At 48.0% G+C, this 27,440-nt stretch overlaps 2 protein-coding genes across 4 annotated transcripts in view; one reads left to right on the top strand and one right to left on the bottom strand.

Moving 5' to 3' along the window:
• Positions 1–13,717, top strand: part of ASAP2 (ArfGAP with SH3 domain, ankyrin repeat and PH domain 2) — a 173,036-nt gene extending 159,319 nt beyond the window's left edge. Inside the window, exons 23-28 of one of the 2 annotated variants that reach the window (XM_072767747.1) lie at positions 2,250–2,384; positions 3,673–3,844; positions 8,335–8,384; positions 8,827–8,918; positions 9,334–9,456; positions 11,275–13,717. In XM_072767747.1, the coding sequence (XP_072623848.1) occupies positions 2,250–2,384; positions 3,673–3,844; positions 8,335–8,384; positions 8,827–8,918; positions 9,334–9,456; positions 11,275–11,349 (647 nt within the window). In that variant the 3' untranslated portion in view covers positions 11,350–13,717. The remainder of the gene's footprint in view (positions 1–2,249; positions 2,385–3,672; positions 3,845–8,334; positions 8,385–8,826; positions 8,919–9,333; positions 9,457–11,274) is intronic. The other variant, XM_072767748.1, reaches the window with a different exon arrangement.
• Positions 13,718–14,727: 1,010 nt separating this feature from the next.
• ITGB1BP1 (integrin subunit beta 1 binding protein 1) lies at positions 14,728–27,437 on the bottom strand. Of its 2 annotated transcripts, none has more exons than XM_026009135.2 (8): positions 27,276–27,437; positions 23,698–23,806; positions 22,455–22,558; positions 20,096–20,174; positions 18,570–18,706; positions 16,485–16,577; positions 15,801–15,950; positions 14,728–14,981 (listed from the first exon to the last, which is right to left on the bottom strand). In XM_026009135.2, exons 3-8 carry the CDS (start codon positions 22,524–22,526, stop codon positions 14,910–14,912), a joined length of 603 nt encoding a protein of 200 aa, XP_025864920.1. In that variant the 5' UTR covers positions 22,527–22,558; positions 23,698–23,806; positions 27,276–27,437; the 3' UTR covers positions 14,728–14,909. The 2 variants fall into 2 exon arrangements, with proteins under 2 accessions (XP_025864920.1, XP_025864921.1); XM_026009136.2 differs by lacking the exon at positions 27,276–27,437 and adding an exon at positions 26,282–26,612.
• Between the last annotated feature and the right edge of the window lie 3 nt (positions 27,438–27,440).

Here is a 27,440-nt window from a genome sequence, read left to right as displayed (position 1 = left end):
AGTGCATGAACAGTATGGTTTGGTTTTTGCTTTGGGAAGCTTATAGTTGCTTTGCCCCCTGCTAGATGACATTTGGGGCTTTTTTGGTCTTATAGTTATGCTGTTGGCATCCTAAAGGAGCTCATCATTCTTAGGATGCTGAATGGTAGTGGAACATCTGGCTTGATCCTTATTCTGGGCAGAGGTGTGGCATCTGTGTCACTCAGGGAGTGCAGGGACGCCACCAGGGCAGGTCTGAGGTGGGTGGTTCAGCTCATGACACTGGTCCTGTGAGACATTTTCCTGCAGACCTTCCTTTTCTCTCTGCTTCTGCCACTCACTGCCCCTCCCTCTGCCTTTATTCTTTGCTATTTCCTTTTGCCCAGCCTGCATTCAGCCAGCTTGTGATGCCTATGGTTATTTTTTTTTTTATCTCTGTGATTCCCATGAAATGAAGGGTAAAAAGATGCTAATTTGGTAAACAATACTCAACCTAACTGTAAAGATACAAAATAATCCCTACATCCAACAAGGGCCTTCAGGGCCAGAGCTTGCTAAGCTTAACCTTAGTTGCTCTGTCACAACAGAATGAGTTTGACTCAACAGATGCTGGTTTTTATTTTTATGAAAATGGAAACTGAGGCCCCCAAAGTTAAATGACTTGCCCAGGACTGAAGGCCAGCTAGCCAGTCTGCTCCTTGAAGGCAGGTCCAGCACGTGGCCGGCACAGCCTCCCGGGGGCTTCCCGTGAGAAGGAGAGACAGAGCCTTGTGGGGTGTGGTGTCTAGGCACTGTGGCTGCTGTGGGCTACTGGTGGTCCAGAAATAAGTCCCAGATTGCAGTGGTGCAGTAGCTGCTCTCTGGGAGGGGATGTGGGCGAGGGCAGTGGCCCTGCCCCCAGCACTAGGGAGATTGCTCAGGGAGGCCCAGAGAAGGCTGATAGGTCTGTTGTCCAGGTCACACCCCCAGGAGTAAATTCCCAAGAGGCCAGTGAATGCTGCCCAGGCGGGCCCCAGAAACAGTCTCCTCATCTCCCCCATGGGGCCCACAGACCCTGCATGCCCCCACCCCAGGCAGGGCCACACCTGGCCTGATGGGGTGACTCCTGAGCCGGAAGGAAGCTGCAGGCCAGGTCCCACAGCTGCCCTTCTCCCTGTCACCTCCTTGCACTGGCAGGGAGTGGCCCAGGGCAGCTGAGGGCAGCAGCCACAGTCGGGTTCTTGTGGGGCCTCTTGTCTCCCCAGCCTCTTCCTATATCCTGTGTGTGTCTACTAATTTTGGAAGCCTAGAACTAAAATGATTTGGCTTTTACTGACTTGTGTGTCATGGGAGGAAAGATTTTGTTTTGCTCTGTTGGTCATGTGAAAGGAATAGAATTTTTTTTCGTAAAGTCTTAGAATAAGAAGGTTTGGGATTCTTTTTTTTTTTTACTTTTTTTTTTTTTTTTTTTTAACTATCTGTGTGGTTAGTTTCATGCCATCCTTTGATGGTATAGATTGTCCTTCATCCCTGTAGTCCCCAGAGAGCCTCCTCATTCGGGGTCTAGTCCACACTTGGCCCAGCAGGGCATCTCCATGCAGGGCATCCCCACACAGCAAACAGGAGGGGAGTCGGCACCAGGGCAGACGTCATCTGCAGCAGCGATGCCCCATGCTGGCGTGCTCGCTTTCCTCCCCGGGCCTGGCCCCACCATGCATGGAGCTTTGTGGGCACAGAGGAGGGACAGTGACCTAGGCAGTGCTACCTCCCTGGTGTGTCACCTGAGCCTCCATGGTGTCAAGTGTGCTGACTTTTAGTCAGGAGGTGGGGAGCCTCCAATCTGCACCTTGTCTCCTTGTGCTCTGAGGACAGGTGCTCCCCTGTGCCAGGCAGTGACCCTCACGCACCCATGGGAGGACTTGATGAACGGGTAGAGACAAGCAGACCTTCTACAGCCTGAGTGCAGTGCTCAGGACCTGTCCCTGTGGTTATTCGTTAACCTTTTCAAACAATATTATATCTGAGAAAGAAAAGCAGTGAGATTGTGAAAACCAGCTGGTAATTGGTGTGGATAAGTCTTTATCTTATCAGAGACAAGAATTAAAAAAAGAAAAATCAGGATTCTCTTTGTGGTCTTAATGCTGTTCTAGAAGGGTCATATTTACCTTTTTCTGAGAGAGAGGATCAATAATGCAGTGTTCTGTTTCTGTTTTTGTTCTGTGCTTGTGCGTGCATTCATGTACGTGTGCATGCGTGCATGTGCGTGCGTGTGCATGTGCGTGCGTGTGCAGTTCAGACAGCCTCCTCCGCTACCGCCCTGTGGAAGACAAACTCTGTAAGTGTGGACGGTGCAAGCAGGCAGCGATCTTCGTCAGATCCGCCAGCTGTCCATCCACCGCTGCCCCCTCTCCGCGTGACATCTACCAGTACGTTTTCTCCTTTTTCCTTTCTTGCCAGTGGGCTCTTGGATCTGGATGTCTGGGGGGTGCTCTCGGCAGCCACGCGGGGAGAGCTGTGAAGCCGCCCGCCCACAGGCAGACGCTGCCAGGAGCCCAGCACTGTGTGTCCCCCCAGCCCCCGCAGCCGCCCTCCCCAGCTGCAGCTCCTGTCTGTCCCGCACCCTGCCCCAGGGGGCTCACATACTCTCCTCTGTCTTCCCGAGCACTTGAGCAACATTGCTTTCTTTCATGCACGAGCCCAGGGCATCATTTCCTCTGGCCATTCTATGGTTCCCAATATTTGGGCACAGTCATGTGGATATGATCTGGTACGTGTCTTTCTTCCGTGTCAACATGTAAGGCCTGTGTAAGGCCTGTGGCCTAGGGGAGGGGCCGGGGAAGAGGAACGCCTTTGCTGGACCCGTGGGGTGCCAAGCTGCAGGCTAGAGGAGGGAGGACCTCCAGCATCTCGGGGCTGGCTTTGGGAGCCCTGGGGTATACCCAAGTTGCTCCCTGAGGTTTTTAACCTGAGAAGAGGCCCAGCCCCAGCTGCAGTAAGTGCCATGTGTGCGAGAGCTGGTGGCACTGGAAGGCTCCTTGGGTGTCCCCATCTTGTCCTCAGCACGATTGCTGCCTCAGCAAGGATGGCGGGTAAGGACACTGGATATTTGGGAGTAGCACTAATGTTTTCTGGAGAGGGGGCCACGGAGAAAGGAGCCCAGGGACTCCAGGCCCAGCTCCCTGTCTTACCAACTCTCTAACTTTGGGGGCAAGCACATCACTTCTCGGCCTCCAAGTCTGTGAATAAATAGCCTCTTCGCCTTGTGGCCTCTCATAGACTGTGGAGCCTTTACAGGGTTAGTTCTTTCTCATATTGACCTGCTGGAAGCCTGGTGGAATGGGCAGGGCCCATGGGCCAGCTAAGGCAGTGAGAGAATTAGCCCAGGAAGGCCTGCTTGCCAGGAATGGGACTGGGGCAAGATCCCAGGCCCAGACTCAGCCTCCTACTTCTGTCTCTCCAGGTCTCGGGGTGGCTTCCCCACAGAGGCAGATACTCACAGGCTCATAGGAACATTTTAATCCTAACCTGAGTCTTGGAAGGACTCCTTGCCAATACGGTTTTCTAATAATCTGCCATGAAAGGAGGGTTTTTTTCCCTAATGAAATCACCATTTTAAAAGAAAAGGAAGCCCTTACCAGAAGAGCCTCTGGTGAGAAGGCTGGGGATGTGATGAAGCCTGACCCTCTCTATTCCTCTCCTTTTCTCTTTCTGCAGATCCCTTGGCTCCCACACCGCCCCCTCCAGTAGCAAAAACGCCCAGTGTGATAGAAGCCTTGAGCCAGCAGAGCAAGCCTGCCCAGCCTGGGATCTCACTGAGCAAAGCCCCGCCCCCGCCCCTGCCGCCCCAGCCGCCCAGCCGCCTCCCCCAGAAGAGGCCTGCTCCCGGGTAACCACCTGTCTTCACGTCCCCCTCAGGGCCTGGCCAGCTTGCCATCCTTGCTTCTTGAATTCAAGGAACTTCCAAGGGGCAATGGCCCCATCTGCTGAAATTTTGGTGCAAACATTTGAAATGTCTGGTGCTTCTACTACAACATTTGAGTTCAGGTGTCACCTAACTAATTCACCAGGTTCAAGTGTCTTAAAAATAACTTCACAAGAATATTTAAACTGTAAAGATTTCTTTTTTTTTTTTTTTTTTTTGGTTTAAACTGTAAAGATTTCATACAAATGTACATCTTCTATCCACATAATGAATTTAGATTTGGGATTAAGGTCCTCAAGGTGTGAAGCCTCTAGGTTCAATTTGTTGGTCACTCATGAGGTTATCTGGCTTCTGTGCATCCTCTGCAGCATGGGGCATATACCTACAAACTAGGATGTTCTCCTGCATAAACACAATACAGCACAGTCAGAAAATTAACAAAGACAATGTTCCAATGCTTGGACCCCATTCAAGGTTTATAGATGTCCATATAACATCCTTTACCAGAGAGGGATCCAGTTCATGGTCTCAAACTGGATCCTTCTAGTGGACAATGGTTTGTTTCCTTTAGTGGCAGTGATACATAGAAGCCAAGATCTGAGTGCTTTGTGTGCTCATTGCTCTTGGAGTGTCACTGCTCCCAGGCAGGCCCTCTGTGTGGTCAGGACCCGGGATACACACAGGTACATACATAGATGTACATCCATGCATACATACATTTATAAACTCATTTGTCTCCATATTTCTATGTGTTGGAGTTCCATTAGTCCACACAGTCCCCCATGTCAGTTGTTGTAGTGACAAACCACACCAAGACTTATTGGCCTACACAACCGTTTCATTATGCTCCCAGACTTTGTCAGGAATTTGCATCAGCATGGTGAGGATAGATGGTCTTTTCTCCACAATATCTGGGACCCTACCTGAAAAGACCCTGGAGGTTGGGAATGGTTGGACTCAGAAAGTGACTCATTGACTGAGGGCTCATGTCCCCTCTCCAGTCCTTGCACCTGGTGGTCAGTGCTGGCTGTCAGCTGGGGCTTTCGGCTGGAATGCTTAACACGTCCGTGGCCTCTCTGTGTGGTGAGGGCTTCCTGCAATCACAGTGGCTGGGCCCAGGAACGATGCCCAAGAGACAGGTCTAGCCCTGGAGAACGGCAGGTCATCACTCCTTCTGCGTGTCACTGGTCAAACAGTGGCAGAGCCCAGGGTCAGGGTTGAAGTGGAGACAATGCGACAGCACAGAGCAGTTGCAAACTCCCGATCTCGGGAAAGAATTTGGGGGCAGTGTTTGCAAAGCACCACAGGTTCATTCTCATCTCTCATCTCTGCTGCCACCTCCTCTCCCCACTGAGATCCCGGGTCCCACAGGGAGGCCCCCTTCCCCCTGCTGCCTGCCTTATCCCACCCAGGACACCCCATCAGGCCTCCTGTCCCCGCAGAGGCTCTGACTCCCTGGGCTGGATCCTTTTTCATCCATGCCACCAGATAGATGATGGAGCCTTTCAGGATATAAATTACACCTTCAATTCTGAGAAGTTTCGTTGATTTTTTTTTTTTTAATTTCTGTTTTTTCTGTTCTTTTAATATAATTTGTGTTATTCAGATGAAGACTCCCTTGGCCTTTCTCATACAGGTCTTGTCTTTTCTCTTTTTATTCCAGTAAGAGGACAGCCCTCAGAGCTTCCCCCTGAATCCATCTCCGTGGTTTAACATAGGCAGCTGACTTACACGAAGTTGGGTGCCCACATTCTTGCTTGTACAGCAGCCTCTAGGGGCGAGTGGGAGACTGGACCCTCCTTCTACTTCTGACACCACTTTCTCTGTTCCCCCCAAACCCAGGGTTCCTTCCTGAGGGAGCAGCGGGGTGGGGGGGGGGGGGGAGTGGGAGGGCCTTGACCAGAGCCAGTCCCGGGGCTCCATCTGGAGGCCGGGGCTGGAAGTGCAGCTCTGCTCAGCCGAGAGGCGGCTCTCCGCCACCTTCTAGCTTCCATTCTGCATTGCTTCCTTGCTTGTTTACTTGCTTTTCAAATCTGCCTTCTGGGAGATTTTCTTCACTGTATATTCCAGTTCCTTTACTGAGCTTTTCATTTCAGTTACCACATAATTTTCAAGGTAACAGTATCCTGTTTGTTTCATGGAATCATTTTCTCTCATCTCAGATTATGAGTGATGGATTTGGGGTGGTGTTTTTATGTTAGCTTTTGCTTTTCAGAATAATTTGTTTCTTCCGTGTCCATTATCTTTGTATTCACTTCTGTTACATTAGAGGCTTTTTCCTGTAAATCTGGTGCTCCCTGCCCAATAGCTGCCACTTCAGCTGAGGCATTAAAACTGATCACGCATGGTACCCTCATTGGCAGAGCTGCCTGTGTGGGCTTGGCCATGGAGCATCTCCCTGGGGAGTCTCACTGGGGAACCCTGAATTGGGGCCTTTTTTCTTGAGCAACTCAGGTTCTGTAGAGAACAGTCTTCATCTCTTGCCTGAAGGGAGCAGGTTTTCTAGGAGTTGAATATAGAAATAAAGTTAAGGGGGTGCCTGGGTTGCTGTTGGTGAAGCTTCTACCTTTGGCTCAGGTCATGATCTCAGGGTCCTGGGATCAAGCCCCACATCAGGCTCCCTGCTCAGAGAGGACCCTGCCTCTCCTTCTGCCCCTCCTCCTCACTCATGCTCTCTCTTTAATAAATAAATAAAATCTTTAAAAAATAAAGTTAAGCCTTCATTTAGTTCTCCCACTTTATTTTTCGAGAGGTGGAGAGGAGGGGCAGAGGGAGAGAGAATCTCAAGCAGGTTCTGAGCCCAACACAGGGCTCAATCCCACAACCCTAAGATCATGACTTGAGCTGAAAATAAGAGTTGGAGGCTTCACCAGCTGAGCCACCCAGGTGCTCTTAGTCCCCCTCCCTTTTTAAAAGATGCTCCCCAAAACCACAGTGGTGTGCCCCCCCCATCCAGACACCCTTTATTCTATCCTCTCCAGTAATAGAAACTTCTAGTCTTCAGTGGGTTGAGGGAGGGTAGTTGCTTAGCTTCTCAGGGTTGGGCTGGGAATCCAGGGATTCAGTAGCTCCTTGAGCAGGTTTTGGGCCAATCTCTGTGTTTATTGCCCTGCCTTACCCCCACTCCAAGGGGCTCAGAGCACAGGTGGGGGTCCTTCAGGGCTGCCTTCACTGCACAAGGGATCCTCCTCCGCCAGTGAGCCAGCATGGTTAGGATTCGTCCTTCCAGTGGCCGCTTCCATCGCGTTTCCTCTTCAGGTTCTCTTTGAGTTTTTTTTCCCATCTTTCTCCTTCAGAGAGAGTGGAATTAAATGGATTTCAGTCTGCCTTTTTAAAAAAAATTTTTATTTATTTATTCATGAGAGACACAGAGAGAGAGAGGCAGAGACACAGGCAGAGGGAGAAGCAGGTTCCATGCAGGGAGCCTGGCACGGGACTCGATCCCAGGTCTCCAGGATCACACCCTGGGCTGAAGGAGATGCTAAACCTCTTGAGCCACCTGGGCTGCCCCAGTCTGCCTTTTTTAACCAGAAGACTCTCAGAACGTTTTTCATGCTGCTTTGTAAGAGCTCTTCCTAAAATGGAACGCATATGGCCTTGCCTTCCTGGTCTATGCAGTACACATGCCATCTCACTGGCCCCAAGTTCAGCAGCAGGGAGGACGCTCTCTCCGCTGCCCTAAGAGGCCAGAGCCTGCGCTTCTCCTAGTTCCTGTGCGTCCTCACCGCCTGGTGGAGTTGTGTTTCAAAAGAATACCCTGGTGTGGCCTCCTTGCAAAGGAAGCCCCCACCCTACTCTCATCCTGGGTAGAAATCAGGGTTTTTACAAAATGTGTCCTCCTAGAGCAGGAGTCCACCAACTACTCCTGCAGCCTGGTCAGCCTGTTTCTGTCTGGCCCACAAGCTGAGATGGTTTTCATAATTTTAAATGGTTGGGAAAAAAAAGTCTATGTCATGACACATGAAAATTATGTAAAATTTGGGTTCCAGTGCCTGTGAATAGAGCATTTGGGAACATAGCCTCCACTCACTTGTTTATGCTTTATCTATGGCTGCTCTCGTGCCATGACGTCAGCGTAGAGTGACCCCGACAGATTTTATAACCCACAAAGCCTGAAATATTTAGTGCCTGGCCCTTTAGAAGAAAGGTTTGCTGCCTGGCATCTTGGAGGATCAGGCCTTTCCTGTGGGCCTGTCAACTAAAGGCAGAGGGGGTCAATGTGATGACTCCTGTCTTGGCATTGATGGAAGGCAAATGGTAGGACCCATTGGGTGCTGGGGCCTTTGCTTGTCATGTGATTTTAATTTCTGGAAAATATACATAAGATCAGTGTTATGTTTTCTTCACCATTGGTCTGAGCACAGATGGTTCCTTTGTAAAGGGGAGTGAGGTGCAGGTAGATACGTGTCTTTGGGGCGTCAGGCATCAGTAAATCTACTTTCCTCTTCTTGTAGGGCTGACAAGTCAACCCCGCTGATCAACAAAGGCCAGCCGAGAGGACCTGGTAATTATTTCCTTTGGACCTAGGGTTTACCGCTGCTTGTTCCATGGGGGCAGAGCAGGAGCCGTTTCCAGCCATGTTCAGCCCTGTACCAGACCCAGCTGCCACCCCACCTTCCAGAGCCTCTGCCGCTCCTGCTCCTGGCCTGCTCTGTACTGTGTCCTGCATTCGCTGTCGCCCTCTGAGGGGGCAGGGACCTAGAAATCTGTAGAGGGGCTGGCATTATCTTACCCACTCCATGACACTCACATGCCTTGCACACTTTACAGAGGCTGCACGAAGTCACAGGTTCTTGGGCCTTTGAGGGACTTTCCCCTCAATAGATCAGAAAATCTCTGGAAACCTGCCTTTTGGACATGATGCTGTGGCATTTATATTAATTGTGTGTAACTCATGGCTTATGACTGAGGGCATATTGTGAAGTTGATTCATTTTAATCCTAAAGCAGCAGATCTCTCTGGAACGGAAGTTCTGGGTCCTCTGTCCAACACTGGAGTCCTGCAGCCCCCAGCCCCCATGCCCAGGAAGTCACAGACAGTAAGTGGAAGAGCCCCTCCTTTCCTGCCCCCTGGCTCTGGCCAGCAGTGATCAGGAGACTCCCCTAGGAAACAGGTCTTTCCCTCTTCCCCTGGCGGGCGGAAGGGAGGCTTCTTCCTGGATCTGGGCAGGACATAGCCACAGAGCTCTCCAGCTGGTGGGCTCGGCCCCTCGGCACATGCACCCTAGGCACCGGGCAGCCTTACTCCTCGCTCTCTGCACTTTTCTCTGGGCCTCCTAGAAGTCCCCCAACCGCTGAGCTACACTGATCTACCCATCTTTACACCTGCCTGTGGGCTCCGGGGCCTGTGTTCAGGACCCCAGGACCAGCTGGAAACAAAGTGGCCCCATTCTCTGCCCCAGGAGCTGATGTGCCCCAGCAATGCTCACCTCTGACCCTTCTTCTCTAATACAGACCAAGTTAAAGCCCAAGCGGGTCAAAGCTCTCTATAACTGTGTGGCTGACAACCCAGACGAGCTGACATTCTCTGAGGGGGATGTGATTATCGTGGATGGAGAGGAGGACCAAGAGTGGTGGGTGAGTCGGGGGCCTGGGCCTGGGATGTGCCTGGGAGGGGCGGAGGTGAATCCTTGCCCACCTGGCCTGAGAGCCCTGTCCGTGCAGCCTCAGGACCACTGGCCGTGCTGCCCCTCAGCCGTCCCTTCCATGTATACTCATTTTTGTGTGGGCTTGATTTCTCCCTGCAGAGTGGGATTCTCCCACACGGGGGTGGGCAGACAACGTGGGCTGCAGTTTTCAGAATGCACTCAGGGTCTGGAGTGAGCTTTTGAGCTTAGAGGTGGTTCTGTCCTTCCACACACTGCCGGTTGGTGGAGGGAGGCACACAGAAAGCTGACCCAGAGGGTGAAGTCCCTGAAACATCCAGGTGGGAGCTGGAATGGCATGAATGTGGTGTTTCACTTGATGACCCTAAGAATCCAGACTCAGTTCTTAGACTTGGTGATGTTGGGCAGGTTGCTTATGTCACTAAGCCTTAGTCCCCTCAGCCCCACAGGGGAGATGGTACAGAAGGCCCCCAGTGAGAGGCTACTGCTAAAAATGAGGATGGTGGGCCTTGGCATGAGGCGCTCACGTCCACAGTGTGAGGACCCGAACTTCTTCCCCTGAGTGGCCACAAGAGCTGAAGCAGGCCTGGCTTCCACACTTGTGTACAACCCGGCTTAGGGTGGGGCTCCAGCCTGCCAGTGGGCTTGGCCATCTGGAAAATACCTGTTTGTTTCCAGAACTGTGGAAATCGAGAAAGGTATAGCGAAGAAAGTAAATGCTGCCCAACATCTCAGCAGTTCTCCTAAATCTTAGCAATTATGTTACAGTGATTTTTCTTTTAAACTTTCACTTACCTACATAATTTACATGGTTGAGATCATACTCCGTGTATAATTTACCCAGACTCCAAATCAGTGAATCTGTTGAAACCTTCCATAAATGCTTGACTACATTTAAGTAGAGCCAACTCACATGTTTGCCACTTTCAGTGACTGTGCAACAACATCTGACACTCGGTTTCTAAGGCAAGTGGGGGGCAGTAACCAGATGACTGTCCTGACCACCACCCCCCCAACACCCTGGGAAGCCAGGACCCTGATGCGTGCACGTCCAGGCAGATGCCTGACCCACTAGCCTAGCGCTTCCTCACAGTTGACACGCATCACAGCTGACCCCTAAATGATGTGGATGTGAGCCACGTGGGTCCACTCACACAGAACTATTTTTTGATATGTGCAGTATAGTGCTTAAATGTATTTCTTCTTCCTTATGATTCTTTTTTTTTAATTTTTTTTAAGATTTTATTTATTTATTCATGAGAGAGACAGAGAGGCAGAGACACAGGGAGCCCGATGTGGGACTTGATCCCAGGACCCCAGGATCACGCCCTGGGCCAAAGGCAGATACTAAACCGTGGAGCCACCCAGGGATCCCTGTCTTCCTTATAATTTTCTTCACATTTTTTCTTACTTTACTGGAAGAACACAGTACACACAATACAGGTAGCATACAAAATATGTGTTCACTTACTGTTTCTGTTATCTGTAGGGCTTCTGGTCAACAGTGGGCTATTTGTGGTTAAGATTTTGGGGAGTCAGAAGCTCTGCGTAGGCAGATTTTCAACTGCAGGGGGTCGGGGATGGCACTTCTAACCCTCATGCATTCAAGGGTCAACTGTATTTGAAATGGGCATGAAGGAAAAAAGGGAAAGAAAACAGTTTAGATGTCTTACCCAAGTAATTCTTTCTCAAATTCCTCTGAAAAAATTTTTTTTCCCAAATGCTATAATGTCCTTCAAAGTTGCTTTTGGAATTTCTATAACCACCTATAAACTTTGATTATTTTCAGATTGGCCACATCGATGGAGATCCCAGTCGCAAAGGAGCATTTCCCGTATCATTTGTGCACTTTATTGCTGACTGAATTGCTACTGAACAAAAATACTTCTTTTAACAGTTATGTTCCTGTTTTGTTATTGGTACCAAAACTCTTGCCAGATGACCAGTTTCATGAAATGTATCGTGCGGTAGGCCACTTTCTCTAACGCCGCTCTTCTGTTTTTACAAGCTCAAAGGCAACTTGTATGTGTAAATGAATTGTTTTTATAATTTGTGGTTTTCATGAAATAACTGCCATACTTTTTATTAGGAAAAACTGAATTTCCTAAAAGGTGAACTGAAAAGTTATTTTAACTAATCAAGATCGTCATTCTGCAGATTTAGCTAAACCTAAGTGTTTGAGTACTAGAAAGACATCTTCCAGCCTTTCCTCGGCCCGATTCTAGAGTCGGTGACCACTAGCGCAATTGTCTTAGGAAGTCAGTAAACTTGCTTTAGAAATAGCCCAGCCCCAGACTTTCTAGAAAAAAAATGCTATCAGTTCACCTTAAAGACTTTCTTTTTTAAACATACATTTAATGATTTCCTTTGGAATCCACCCAAGGTTTAGTTAAAGCAACTTGGAAATTTACACCTTAGCTTTGTACCTTCCAGCCCTAATTTGTGAGGTTGCAACTCTCATTGTATCCTGCATGTGCGTGTAGCCTGTTGTGAACAACCCTACCTAGCAAAACTACCCATGGTTTATATTACGGCATATGGTAATAGCTAATTCAGCTCCACATTCTAGAAACCTGCATTTCCTGAATTTGGTTAAAAACTAAGGATGATGGATTGCAAAACAGTTCTTTAAACTAGTTGGTATGCTTTAGGTGTTTTGGAATTCGCCTTCTCGACCCTCCTCCGTCGCCCAGCTAGCACGTTCACACACACTTGCTGTTTCCTATTGGGTGTACCACTGCCTTCCCTTCCCGGCTCCCGGGAATGTGTACTCAATTTAGTGTCTTGTATTTATATGCTATACCAACAGGAATGGTAGTTATACTGTCTTGAGATCGAATCTGTCCGTTTGTTTGTAATCAAGAGCATATCCGAAATCTGTAGGTCCCAGGTAATAAGATACTCCCGAACACACATCCCAGTTTCATGACCAAAGTCCATCACGTTATTCTTAAACTGAAGCTACTGGGGGTGGGGGGTTAGGTTGTGTGTGATAAATCAGAATTCATTAGTTTAATGAACTTGACTGTCATACCTCTCTTTAGTAATTGTGAGCATAAGATTCATAATAGGAATATTGGACATTTTGGCACTCTTTGAGAATAAATAGGCCTATAAGGCCCACTTGGATTTTTACCAGAAGTGAAGAAATAAGCTTAGGTCTGGGCTTGGAAAGCGAGGCAGCGATGTTTTCATCGCATGGTGACAATGGTACATTTGATTGGAGCAGCCCGTCTTTATTAGGCAGTTTTTTTTTTTTTTTTATTGCATTGTACTTTGTGTTGCTATTATAAAGGAAAACAGAACAAACTGGAATGTTTTACGATGTTGTGTGGCAATGGCTTTTTGCCCTCCAAAGTTCCGGGTAAAAATGTGTTAGATCTGTAATTAAAGTTTTGGGTTTTTTTTTTTTTTTAAGCACTACATCTATTTTCACTAATTGTTCATTTCCGTTGTTTGAACCCTTCTTTTAGTTAATTCTCTCTAGATTTAAGAAAGTAAACAGATATATTTTGCACAGTGCACTTCTTATGTATATTTTAACACAGTCCTCTTGCATCTGTGTCTTATAATCAGCCTTTTGACTACTTGGTGCCAGCTATCTAAGGAATTAAAGTTGATCCTCACCAACATTTAAACACCAGTCCCAAACTAATCTATCAGGTTCACTGGTACATAAATATCTAGGAAATATTTTTTCCAGTTGACAATTTGGTGGTGCTATTGTGCAGTAAATAATATTACTCTTGCCAGAGGAGAAATTATATTAACTTCCCTGCTAACATCCTTTCCTAGTAATTTGCTCTTTGCAAATTAAAAACCAACCGAGAGGAAGGAAAACATTGTAGATATCTATTTATATTTAAAGTTTACTTTTCTTGAACTTAGCTGCAGGATTCTGGCATTGTGCATGCCATCTTCCATCAGATCTGACTTCTAGGGATGAGGACTCCAACATGTGCACAGACTCCTAGGTCCTGTGTGATCTGCTACGGGGTGGAGAGAATAATATGCAGCTTGGAATGCTATCTGAGATGTATGATACTCGATTCATTCACTTGATTACTTCGATCTAGTTGCAGCGCAACTGTATATATTGTATAACCTAAATCAATTCTTATTTTCGTTGTCTTTAATGCAGTGATTTATAACTAGAGCATGTTCAATAAGTTGATTCTTCCTGTTAACTAGTCATTTGAGACTGGAAAAAAAATAAAATACTTTTAAATGGACATAGTGTTATTTCTAATGTTTTTAATCCATAAGCACTGCATATTAAAGTGGTCCTTTAGAGAAACCCACTGGCCTACTGCACAGGAGATTCTTTCTATGCTATTCATATGCACGGTGATCTTTCCTCCCTGAACTCAGGTAAATACTTTGGCTTACTAGCATGCCACCCTAACGATACACTTTTAAAGTTTTGCTTTTTGTTTTGTTTTGTTTTGAAGATTTTATTTATTTATTCATGAGAGACAGAGAGAGAGGCAGAGACACAGGCAGAGGGAGAAGCAGGCCCCATGCAGGGAACCTGACGTGGGACTCAATCCCAGGTCTCCAGGATCACACCCTGGGCAGAAGGCAGCGCTAAACCATTGAGCCACCCGGGCTGCACAAAGTTTTGCTTTTTGTGACCTAAGTTGGCAGCGTTGCTGTTCCAAACCAGCAGCCCAAGCTCCCAGCCAGTGGGGCCATGCGCCGCACAATAGATGGTGTGCAACCTCCTCAGAAAGTCTTCTGTGTTTGCCTACTCACTGCGTGCACGTCTGTGACACTTAGGTGTTGAGCTCAGTTGTGTTTAAAAGTGACAGATGAGGGGCGTCTGGGTGGCTCAGTCGGTTGGGCATTTGCATTCAGCTCAGGTCAGGGTCCTGGGATCAAGTCCTATATGAGGCTCTCTGCTCAGCGGGGAGCCTGCTTCTCCTCCCTCTGCCTGCCACTCCCCCTGCTTGTGTGCATCTGCATGCTCACTCACTTGCTCTCTGTCAAATAAAATCTTAAAAAAAAAAAGTGATAGATGGGTACCTGAGTGGCTCAGTCAGTGAAGCATCTGCCTTCAGCTCAGGCTGTGATCCCGGGGTCCTAGGATGGAATCCCACATGGGGCTCCCTGCACAGCAGGGAGTCTGTTTCTCCCTCTCCCTGCCCCCCTCACTCGCTCACTCTAATAAAACTTTAAAAACAAGAGAAATAAAAGTAACAGATAAGGTTTCTTTTTTAGTCCCAGAAAGTAGACAACCTCATTGAGAGTTAACTGTAATAAGACACATTTTAATAGAAAAGCAAATGATCAATACTTTCTACATTGCATCTCTTCAGAAAACCTAGAGCAAGGGATCACTTTCTATTTCCACAACAGTTCAGCACTCCAGACCGGAAGCCACTGCCCGTCCGCATGGAGCCAGCTTTCACTGGAGGGCAGGATTCAGGGTTTCTCAGATGTTAATACAGAGTCAAAAGCAGTGGATAAAACTTTGCAGATGGCTTGTGCTTGTTCCTATGTGAAGTAGAAAACACAGTAAGAGACTTCATCGCTCTCTTCCTGAATTAATGTGACCAAACGGGTATGACTCTGACCCTCCTAACACCTCTCCTGACCCTGCACCCGGGCAACCCTCTCTGGTCTCCTTGAGGCCTCTTGCAGAGCTCGTACTATTACTCCCCAAACTTCACAAGCGCTCAATACACTTTGCCACCCCACAAAAAAAATAAAATCTGGGGCACCTGTGTAGCTCAGTGATTGAGCATCTGCCTTGGGCTCAGGTCGTGATCCCAGAGTCCTGGGATCAAATCCCGTTTCAGGTTCCCCACAGGGAGCCTGCTTCTCCCTCTGTGTCTCTGCCTCTGTGTCTCCCATGAGTAAGTAAATAAAATATTAAAAAAGTAAAAAATTTAAAAACCTACACACCAACAGCTTTGGGAAGCCCAGGACACATCACCTCCCTTGGGCCCCTTCCAGCGCACCTTTGGAGAAGCAGGTGCGTGGTAACCTGTAGGAACTCAGCCCTTGGGAAGGAGTGTGACAAGTCAGTGAGATAACACGTACAGAGCAGGAGGGGCTGTACCACGTCTCCTCACCTGCTCTGTGTCTGCCCTGACCTGGAGATCATGGCCCAGGTGAGGCCCAACCCTGGCCAAATAGGTGACGGCCTGCGGCAGGTCCGAACCACTGGCTGACCCAGGGCCTGACGGTCACCCACACTCTGCCAGGCATCAGATGCTAGTGGACAGCACCTCTTCTAGACCGGAAGTCTCCTCTGCTTTTACCACCTCGCCTGATGAGTGAGACCAAAAAGCAAACAACTTTAAACCTCACCAGGCTGTTGCACTGATAAACCCAGAGGCTGTATTCCTCGTTGCTTGCGTCTGTGGTCTTCAGCGCCAACAAGCTCTTTCCTGCCCCCAGACCATCGTCGTAACACACCATCCGGATGATTAAGTACAGAGCATGCCGATGTAAGACATCCTGCCCAAGTCGGGAGAAAGAAAGACCGTGACTGTTTTAACATGTTGACATTTTCTGTGCAGGAGCTACTATGTGAGGCTTTCATCAGAGCCGATCTATGGAGCTGACTGAAAATAGTTGGATAGGTCTTTCCCCCAAAGGGAAATTCTAAAATGCTCAGTTATGGGGCAGTTATCCTTCAGGGTTAGCCCTTCCCACTTAAAATTCCACAAAGACAGGAGAAAGATCCAAGTTCACGATCCTGCTCTCTGTGCCCAGTTTCCAAGCTGACAGCTGCTCTGCACTGGCATGGGGTCCTACACTGAAACCACACTAGGGGCCAGCAGCAGGGGTGCTGGCCAGGGCCCCACAATACAGAAGCAAACGGAGGCCTCTATTCATTCACCCCAAGAAATCGGTCATTTTTTTAAGACCAGCTGCCAGGAATGTTTACCAACCAACAGTTCTGCAGACAAACAGAACAAGTGGGCTCTCAGCAGGCTGACTCCCAAGTACCTGAAACCCACTTTTTCCCTAACAAATTCTATTACTTACATACTGATCCGATGTTGATACTTTTATACCATACTTGGAAACTCCCATAATAAATTCTTCCTCCAGGGGAACGAAAGGCAGCTTTCCGTCTTGCTTTAAAGCAAAAATTAAAAAAAAAATTTTTTTTAGAAGCAAAAATAAATTACATGAGCTCCGTTAAAAATTACATCATTCCTTAAGTCTGATTAGTCCAGTTTAGTATCTGGCCATTCCAAACCCAAACCCTTTCAAGAATGTGGGGTACTCGACAGCCTGGCAAAAACTGTTCTTCAAAGGGGCAGAAGAGAAATTGTCACTAGGGTTTTGTTTTGTTTTCAGGTCCACAGACCTAAGCAAAATTCACTTCCATTTGTCTCAATGTTAGCCCTAACTACAAACTGCCTCACACAATTCCCAGTGAGGTTTAAATATCTACATAAGAAAAAAAAAAAAAAAGGGCAGCCTGGGTGGCTCAGCAGTTTAGCGTCACCTTCAGTCTAGGGCATGATCCCGGAGAACCGCCCCCCACCCCGAGACCAGGGATCGAGTCCCACGTTGGGCTCCCTTCATGGAGCCTGCTTCTCCCTCTGCCTGTGTCTCTGCCTCTCTCTCTTTCTGTGTCTCTATGAATGAATGAATGAATGAATGAATCTTAAAAAAGAAAAAGAAAGGTATTTAGGTTTTAAAGTGCTCAGAGCTTATGCTGATGTCAGCACAGGAAACCATCAGGAAGCGGAGCAGCGGGGAATACTGTTTGCAGCCATTTTACATCTTACCCAGATGCCAGGTATGTCTGGTTGCCCCACATCCCGGGGCCGTGAGCAAATGATATGTGAAGGTTTCCTTAGCAGATTGCCCACTTTTTTCCCCAAAGTCAGAATACGGCCTGCCTAGTCTAATGCACAGTACGTAAGATAGAGAGGGCCATCAGTAGATGTTCCATCCTGTAAATGTTAGCCTGGAAACATCTGCCTACGTTACAGAAATTCTGGTAAAGAAGCTATGCCTGCATGCCTTGATTCGGGGGTCCTCAAATGACTACCGGGATTTCTCCCAGTAGGTAGGGTTCAAGCATTCCAAGAATCCAAAGATGCAACAATACTAACGCTCTTAGCCAGAAGGGAATTTTGACAAGCCCACAGTCTATGGTGACCTGAGAAACTGAGCAGTCCCGGACGGGATGAAAACAATCCTAGTGCACTTCGGGGGGGAAACATTAGCAATCTTTCAGTGCAACACTTAGGTGAGGTGTTGCTTGCACACTGTCTGGAATGATTGGTGCCAAACCAACTGGGATACCGTCTAAGTCCAGACTCCCAAGTGGTCTCTGTGGAACGCACATGCGATTGGCTGATTCCCCTCAGGACAGATTTCCTTTGCTTTTGTGAGGGCAGGGAGCATTGTATTTAGTGATCCTGTTCTCCATGATTTACCAGACCAAACAGCCTGAAGAGTAACCAGCGCTCTAGGAACTGATAAAGGAATCTTTCCAGGGTGGTAATATCCCTTTGCTAATAAACACAAAGACCTGCAATCTCATTTTCTAGAACTCAGGAAGCAATTTCCCATCTTATGGCTTATGCACTTCCACACTGGCGAGGGTACAGATCTTTGCTTTGTCTCTGTTTTCATTCTTAGTTTTCCTTCACGGTTATTTTCTTTTTAATCTTCTTGACTGGGATATGTTTATGAAGCTCACCTCACCTTAATGCTTGTTGCTAACAGGGTGTGAGGGAATCGACAGGTCAACACCACTCTGAGGCAGATTCTTTAAAGAGCGGTGACTAGTTCAATGGAAATTCAGTAAGGCTCCCAATATATTAAAAAAAAATAAAAACAAAAACAAAAAAACAAAAAAAAATACCTATGGTGTATAACCCATCCCTGCACTCAGCTCCTCATTTGAACAAGGAAGTTAGCTCCCAAAAAAAGTGAAAAGTGCTATTTTTGAAGAGAAGAACTCTGTTCTCTCTGGGACTCAGTCTCTAGGCACCTCGAACCACCTATGATCACAGTGCTCAGTCAATATTTTAACAGTGGAACATCTTTCCCTAGAGCCACGAACTTATTCTCCAGAACATTTTAATTTTTTTTTTTTTTTTTTACCTGTGCAACATCAATATAATTTATCAGGTCTAGAGGCCCTTCAAGACTTTTTCCTTCAGAGAATTTCAGTTTCTCAATGGCACCAACATATTTTATTCGAAATTCCGCGCAGGTCTCTGAATTGTTGTTGCTTTGTCCTAAATGTGAAAGAGAAGTCATAAGGGTAAGACTTCAAAAGAAATATCTGCGTTACAACATGTCCTCAATTCCTTTGCAAATAAAAAACAGGCTGTATCAATAGAACTTAACTTTCATGAAAATTAAAACATTTTAATGCAAGATTACTTGAAGGAACAGGAAAGAACTTGGAATTTAACCTCTTCCTCAGTGACTCGCAATATACTAAATGTATAAAAATCTCAATAAGAATAAATTAAGACACAGGAAAAAAAATAGAATTTTGACTAGATAATGATCGGGTACCTTTACAATATATTAAGATATTAAAGCTTTTTTTGGTTTCTTCTCCCTCCCTCTTTCTCCCTCCCTCTTTCCTAATGAACCATGTTCATTATTCACTTGTTTTCCTGAGTCAGCAAACCTGGTCTACGTCTACCAGTCAAAAAAAAAAAAAAAAAAAAATCCTTTTTTTTTTCATGCAGATGGAATGATGCCTGACAGGAAGTCCTTTAACATGAACAGATGTTGGGTTACACGGCAGAGGGCAAGGGGCTGGAGAACTGGGCCAGGGCCCCGCTGCCAGAGCGCATTACAGTATCTGCCACATTGAGGGAATGTAGTAGGTGGTTACTTTTGGGTTATGCTTATGTAAAGAAAGATGCCCACATTTTTAATATTTTTAAGGCATCTGGAAGCAAAAATAATAGACCTTAGCTACTATATTCTCTCGTACATCATGTGGGGATTCTCTTCATCCCCCTCCTCCCTCATCCTCACTTTTCACAGACTGACTAGTCTGTGGTCCCAAAGGGACAAGTGGAAAGACTGCACACAGGAAAATGAGTATGTTTTTATATTTCTAGTTAGACACCAGCTGTTTATTGCCCTGGGTCAGAAGCCACTTTTTGATTTCTGAGGAGCTACGAATTTCCGGTGGCTTCGTGAACGTTTCCGAGGGCCTGTGACGGATGCTACCCACAATCACCAGGTGCTTCTGAGGTCTGCTAGCTGGGGGATCTCTGGGCCCGCAGCTCCACCCCTTCACTTGGCAAGAAGCTCCTCCTACACCCCACGAACAACGTAGTGCCAACATACTTCACACTCACCACCGCACATCCTAAGAAGCTGTTCAGAAACATCTCAATTGTTACCATGATGTTTTCCACGCAGTCTCGCTCGAGAGTCGTTCAGAGCAGGCTGCCCACGGGCGCTAGCAAACCACCAAGGCGGCGGCTTTCACCAACCGCTTCACACCAACCCACGTCCCACCAGACCCGGAGCCCTTCCGAAGCTCTTGCCCGACACAGCGAAGACCCCCTGGTACAAGAGAATTTATTGCGCTGCTCTGGTCAAGCTATGTGAACACCAGCTAACAGCCTTAACCAAAGTCCAACCCTTCTCTGTACCTGAGCTCTTGGTAGAATCCGTATCGAGGCTGGCCACAGTGCTGGATCGCGAAAGCCCCCCAAGGCTGGAATCTACAGACTGAGAAATAACCAACAAAAATGTAAACAGAATTAGCACTGTCTTCTCTCAAGTTCTCTAGCAAACACTCAAACCATTTATTTATGAGAGTGGAGTCAACACGTACAAGAGCAGAGAAATGGCTCTGGCAGATACTAGGCCAGGACAGGTTTTTCTAAAGTCGAATTCTATGGCAAACTCCAAAAAAGAGGAAATCCCAGCTGCCCTCCCCTGAACACGACGTCAGGTAAATGCGGTGTGGACAGTCCCAGGGTAAACCAAGGCTACTACCCCTGCCTCCCTGTAAGCCGCCCGGTATTTTGGTTGTATGTGAAAATCAGCACCTCGCTTTCACGTGACTCCCCCTGAACCTTGCAGAAAGCAGGCAGGGAGTATGGTTCTATACAGTAAAACGAGCGGCATGAAGTGGTTTCCCCAAGGGGAACACCAAGGAAATGGCCCCAACCTCTGCCCCAGGCCTCCGGCCCTCCCTCCCCACGCCTCTGTGGAGGCCAACCAGCACCCGGCCCACACGGTCACACTCAGGCCCACTGGCAGACCAGGGCACGGTCAGCGGTGTGACTTGCAAAGGAAAACCAACAAAATTGTTAAGCAAAACACGAAGAACCATACACGTTAGCGTAGTATGTTCTCCAGAATTGTACTCTCCGGATATGCTTCCTTTCTTCAGAAATGACCTTCGGTGAATGCCTCTAATTCAAAACATTAGTCTTTGCACCTCAAATCAAAATCAGACTTTAAAAGTGCAACGGACTCAGATTTTTTCAATGTTCAAGAAGTGAATCAAGGGGAATACGAAAATGGCACAGGTTTTAAATATGTTTTTTCCTTTTTCTGTAACCTGTACTTCTTAGAGTATGATGCGAAATGAGAAGAGCGCTGTATGCACAGAGACGTTCCCCATGATGCTCTGTGCGGTACCGAACCCTGGAAATTCTGTACATATCCAACGGGCGAGGGGAAGGGAGCTGGAATTGAGATGTTGTTACAAACTGAGACTGACGTATGGGATGAGCACAAGCCCCGAAGAGCGTAACATACTGAGCTTCTGTGCTCCATACTGCTCCCCACACTGGACACCACCAGTGCCCAGTGAGCCTCTCTCTGAACCAGGAGAACAGGAAGGGGACACTGTCTGTTTTTCCCACATTCAGAATAGACGACAAACAAAGCTTACGTCAACCTAAAACCTAACGGTCATGACTTGGCAGTCACAGCACCCCCGGGGTAAGGCCCTCACTCACAGGTGGCCCCTTCTGCACAACTCCAGCCCCACCTGCCACCTCGGAGAACCCAGGGCTTGGAGCTAGCATCTCAAGCCATCAGCAAGTTGCCTTAGGACTCAGAAAATCTACTCCGCCAGCAGAAGTCCTCAGGTCTCCCTTTATCTGTTCTCTGATCTAGAAGACCAGAGGTGGGCCTGACCAGTTTCCCAGGCTGAGGTCTTCATGCAAGGGCCCCAAAGCTAATAGCAGGGAGGTTCCTGACGGGCTTCAGCTCAAAAACCTTAGGGAAAACTCAGTTTCCCCCACTCTGAGGCAGGATTCCTAAAATGTCAAATTTCTGTGCTCCTGGCGGGGAGCGTCCCAGCTCAGTGAAACATGACAGTCATGTGTGTCTTCACTGACCAATGTGTGTGACTCAGTCTGGTGGCCACAGGCCAGGGGGGTGCATCTCCCAGCAGGAGGGAGGCACCCCCTCTGTGCTGTGCCATCGGCTCCTCCCCTGCCTCACCACGTCCTGGCATTGCACACACTCGTCTTTTAAAACAGGGAGCTCACAGGGTGGAAAATGTAGGAGTAAAACTGTGAGAACCACCGACTGGGTCCAGGGATGAGGATGTAGGACGCTGCTGACCCTTTGTAGTCGTGTGCTCCGTTTTTCTAGAGTCCTAAACATGGCATCTGCCTCCCAACTCACTATTAAGAGAATTACAGTCATGAGGACACACCGCAAACCCAATTCAAGAATTCAAGAGCTCCATGCCCTGAATGGCCTGGAATTCTGATCACGTCAAAAATTTTAAAAATCAGTGTTTCAGTGAGACCATTCATATGTCCTGGCCCATCTAGGTTCATGAGGAATCTCAGAAAATTTCCAGAACAAAATAAAATTAAATCAGGCACAGAATGTGTCTCTAGTACAAAAAATGAGTGTCACACACCTAGTCTGAAGAATTATCAACAGGGCTGCCATGCTTAGTATTCTTTATGCAGAATCAGTCAAGAGAAACAAAACGCTCGCTGCTTTATGGCTCTGCTCCTATTTCCATCCCCCTACCTTGCTCTTAGTACTGATTTCACTACTTTGGGAACTGCTACTACTGTGTCGTTTTTTGCCTTTCCGAAACATTTTTCACCATAGCTTGATCCAAAGGAGCTGCCCTAGAAGAACAAATGGTGGTTAGTTACAGCAAGAAAAACAACTTTAAATCATTTTATGCATAACAGGAATAAAAATCATCCATTTCTTCCCGCTTCATGGTATATTCCTTCTAAAGGAAGCAGAAATATTTTCCTTTGGATACTATTGTTTCATTCCTTCTTTCTCTTTAAAGCTGAAAAATCTGGGATGCCTGGTGGCTCAGCGGTTTAGCGTCTGCCTTCGGCCCAGGGCGTGGTCCTGGAGTCCTGGGATTGAGTCCTGCATCAGGCTCCCTGCATGGAGCCTGCTTCTCCCTCTGCCTGTGTCTCTGCCTCTCTCTCTCTCCATCTCTCATGAATAAAGAAATAAAAAAATCTTTAAAAAAATAAAAATAAAAAATAAAGCTGAAAAATCTAACCCAATGATCCAAAAAGACTGAACCCTTCTTGTCATACCCAGGGGTGTGAAAGGCATGGTTCTCGGGAGTAACAGACACACGTCATCTACTTCTCAGAATACTCAAGTGCCTTGCTTCTCTTGAATCAATTCAAGACATTAGTAAAACAGGTGGCATGTTAATTTACCAACTGAGATACTGAGATTCTGTTGCCATCTCAAGTTGACATTCTGTGACTAGGAGGGCTTGGAACAGAAGACACAGAGATACCTCTCAGAACTGGATTTTTCTCAACATCTTGAGCTATCCTGAAGTATAAGTTGACCTAAAAACATGCCCAGGTGCCAGCTCTCCCGTAAAGCCAGGGAAGGAGGTGACCTCCAGTCAGTATGACATGTATCTTTTTTTAAGTAATAATTGATGCCCTGGAAACAAAATTTATCCTTGCCTGTTTCATAGGAGCACATCTATTATACTTGAAGAAATATTGACTAACCTGCAGAACATATCATAGTTCAAATGCTTCCAAATACATCGTGTCACTTTTATCATCACAACAATCTGGGGACACATTCATTTGCTCCAGAAGGTTTCTAGCCTGTGCTGCATATTATGCTGGGGACTTATAGAAGGGAGATTATAATCTGCATTTATAGATGAGGGGACTGTGACCCGTCTTTCAGGAGGCGTTATGAATAAGATAGCCTAGCAAATTTTTACCAAAGATTGGATCCTACAGAGGGAGCAAGGCAATGTACTTACGTAGAACAAATACTACTTTATTGTCTTCAAAGGCCCCACAGATGGCAGTGTGCACAGAGAGCTTCCTCTCATTCTGACACGGTCAGTTCTTTTCAGAAAAACAAGGTACCTGATGAAGGAAGAAGAATGGGTAAATCATGGGGCGGTCACTGAATGTCCCACTCTCATAAGAAGTTTCTCCCGCTCTAACTGGAGACCCCACTCTCAAACCACTCACTATGGTCTGGCCTTAGGCCATTTGCCCAAGACTAACTCCCAAGCCCAAGCTTTTTCATAGAATCTATTTTTATGTTTTTGCTTAATTTGTGGAAGAGCAAGAAAATATGATTTGTTCACTCATTCTTGAGTACCCAGTGAGCACCTTCTAGGTGCTGGAGATACATCAGTGAATGAGACAGATAAAGCCCCTGACCTGATCTCACAGAGCCGTTTTCAGAGGAACAAGAAAGACCAACAAGAAAACCAAATACAAAAGCGTTGTTAGAAACAACTGATATGAGGGGGAAAAAAGCAAGTTCAGAATAAGCAGGTTCAACATTTGCAACTGATGGAAGGAAGGGTGAGCATTTTAGACAGAAAAAGATGCTCTGAGGAAGTGAACAATAAGGAGACCTGAAGAAGGAAGAGCAGGCAGCCATGGAAATATGGAGGAAAAGCTTTCTGGCAGAGACTAGGGCAAGTGCAAAGGTCCTGAGGGCACATGCCTGCTGCAGGGAACAGCAAGGGGCCAATGTGGCTTTCATGGGAGCAGGAAGGAGGGACAGGGACAGACAAGGAGAAAGATCCATGGGACACCTTGCAAACCACAACAAAAGGCTGCGGTTTATTTTGGGTTTAACAAAAAGACTTGAGGGGACGTTAAAAAGTAGTTAAGTGATAGGATAAGACTTGTTTTAGAAAGATGACTGGCTGCGGGTAGAGAACTAGCTGCAGAGGATACAAGTAAAAAGAGGGAGACGAATTAGCAGGCTATACTGGGGATCATTTGCTGCCATGGACCACCGAGCCTTCACGAGATGCTTTTCAATCAGAACAAGATGGCAAGAGAGCCTTATTCCCAGGTCTACACAAACTGCAATCTCTGATGGGTCAAAATATTGGTGTGTAGCTTATTTAATAACATTATATCTTAAGTATGCACATATATATACACACACACATATATATAGACACATTTTGATATATATATATATATATACACACACACATATATAACAATTTTAAATACAATTTTAAAATAAAATTTGAATCCGTTGCTCGTGAAATCCTGAAGCATCCCTTCAAATCCCTGGAATATGGGTCATGCACCTGGGGAGCTTGGTGGCTGAGCATCTGCCTTTGGCTCAGGGCATGACCCCCAGGGTCCTGGGATCAAGTCCCATATCAGGCTCCCTCCAGGAAGCCTGATTCTCCCTCTGCTTATCTCTCTATCTCTCATGAATAAATAAACAAAATCTTTTTTTAAAAAAATCCCTGGAACACTAGAATGCTTTGAATATCACCCCATTGGTACTATCATGCCTTTGCAACTCCTTAAGACTTTCTATCATCAATCTAGGAGCTGGGGAGGGAAAGGCATTTATTAAAATCTCTGATATCTGCTTTTTTTAAATATTTTATTTATTTATTTGACAGAGAGAGCACAAGCAGGGGTAGCGGCACGCAGAGGGAGAGGGAGAAGCAGGCTCCTTGCTGAGCAGGGAGCTGGATGTGGGGCTCCATCCCAGGACCCTGGAATCATGATCTGGGCTGAGGGCAGATGCTTAACTGTCTGAGCCACCCGGGCACCTCTCTGCTGCTATATTGATGCATGCTCTTAAGGAAATCATTCTTGTCTCTAAATTATTCATGCACTAAAATGAGGTCAAAGATACCGATTGTCACTTGTATGTTCCAAACTTGACAAATGCAAAAATGCCTGAAACAAACCCTTCATCTTCCTTTCCATATCTGCTCCACCCCTCATGTCTGCCTTTCAGTAAATTGTATTTTTTCTGGTAGAAACCAGGAAATCCTCAACTGACATGTCCTCCAGGCCCCACATCCAAGAAAATACTAATATCTGCTGAATATGCCACCAGAAGAGTTCTCTCATCCATACCTCTCACAGGCCCATGCCATTGCTAGACTTTTGCTGTATGTAAATGCTTTTTCATCAGCTGATGAAAGCAGTGGATCCTCAGCCCATAACAATGCACAGATACACAAAGTTGGGCCTGCCTATAAGGAATTCATGTCTGTCCCAACAGGACTCCTCGCCACTTTAAATCTACTACCAAGCCCCAGCTAGGATGATTTCTTTAAAACTCAAATTTGATGCCATTAACGTCCTTAAAATCTTTCACTGGCTCGTCAAAGTGAGAGACTGAAATCTAAGCTTTCGGCCAGGGCCTGCAAGGTCCTGCATGTCAGGGGGCTCCTATCTACCTCTGTAGTCTCATCTTCCACATCCAGCTTCACACAGTAATCCGTAAGGAACACGAGGCCTCTCCAAGGTTCTCAGCATGGGCTCTACTCTGCTCCTGCCATGCTGTCTGCGTGGAATGCCCTTCCACCTTTTATTCATTCAGCTAACTTTACTCACCTCTCAAGACTCAGTCCAGGCTGCTTCTTTACCAGAAAGCCTGGGCTGGACCTCTCCAGGTTGGGCTAAGGGCCCATGCTCCGCAGCCTGAGCATACACCTTGATGGCAGCATCCGCCTACCTAGAACCACCTCCCCGCGAGCTCCTCAAAGACAGGGCTAGGTCCTGCATCTCGGTGCACCCAATGCCTGGCACGGGCTGGCAGAGGGCATGCTTAATGAACCAAAGAACCTTCTGGGAAGATGACATCCAAGAACCCTCCTGTCCTGAACACCTGCCGTGCGCCGTCCAGTGCAGGGTGCTGCTGTGTGTGCCTGCAACCCGCGCTAGAGACCAGTAAGGCTGCAGTCTTACAGCCCCTTTCAAAGCAAGAAGCCACAACTCGAAGGGACTCGGCTGAGGCCGCGGGGCTAATCACGGGTGGGGCCGAGGTCGGAACCCGAGACAGCCGGGCCCACGCTCTCCCCAGGCCGCACCGGGCCTCCCGCGCCTGTCGCGCGGCTGAGCGGCGCCTGCCAGGTGCAGGTGCAGGTGCAGGTGCGCACGGGCAGGGACCCGACACGGGCGCCCCCCGCCCGGCGCGGTGGGGGAGGGGCGGCAGGGCGGACACCCCCGCGGGGGCCGGCGCGGAGGGGCGCTGCTCCTCTCCGCCCCAGAAAGCAGAGCCCACTCGCGAAGCCGCCCCGCGGCAGACGGGACCGATCCACCCCGACACCTGCCGTCACGGGCGCCGCAGTCCCAGCCCGAGCTGGGGTCGGGCACCGGGGCGGGGAGGGGGGCACCGCATCCTCCCACAGGCCCCGGCGCGCTCCTCGGCCCCGCCGCCCGCCCCGCGCCGCCTCGGGGCCCGGGTCCCCGACCCCGGGAGGACGGGACCCCGCGGCCCCCGCCGCCCCACCCATCCGCCCCACCGCGGGCCTTCCCGCCAACGCCGCCCCAGCTCCCGCGCTCCCGGCCAGGCTCAGCCCGGGTTCGGCCACGGCCCGGCTCTCACCTCGCAGCCGCCGGCCCGCCCCTGGGGCCGCCTGCGACCCAGGTCAGACCCCCACCGCCCCGGGAACCGACGCCGGGGCAGCCACTCCAGTTCTAATCCAGCGCCAGCTTTTCCGGCGCCCCCGGCCCCGCCCGCCGAGCCCCGCCTCCGAGACTCCGCGCAGGC

The sequence above is a fragment of the Vulpes vulpes genome, chromosome 8 (genome assembly GCF_048418805.1).
Source record: "Vulpes vulpes isolate BD-2025 chromosome 8, VulVul3, whole genome shotgun sequence".
Classification (NCBI taxonomy): Eukaryota; Metazoa; Chordata; class Mammalia; order Carnivora; family Canidae; genus Vulpes; species Vulpes vulpes.
The sequence above is the reverse complement of the archived record's forward strand: the minus strand, read 5'-3'. Positions and strand labels throughout refer to the sequence as shown.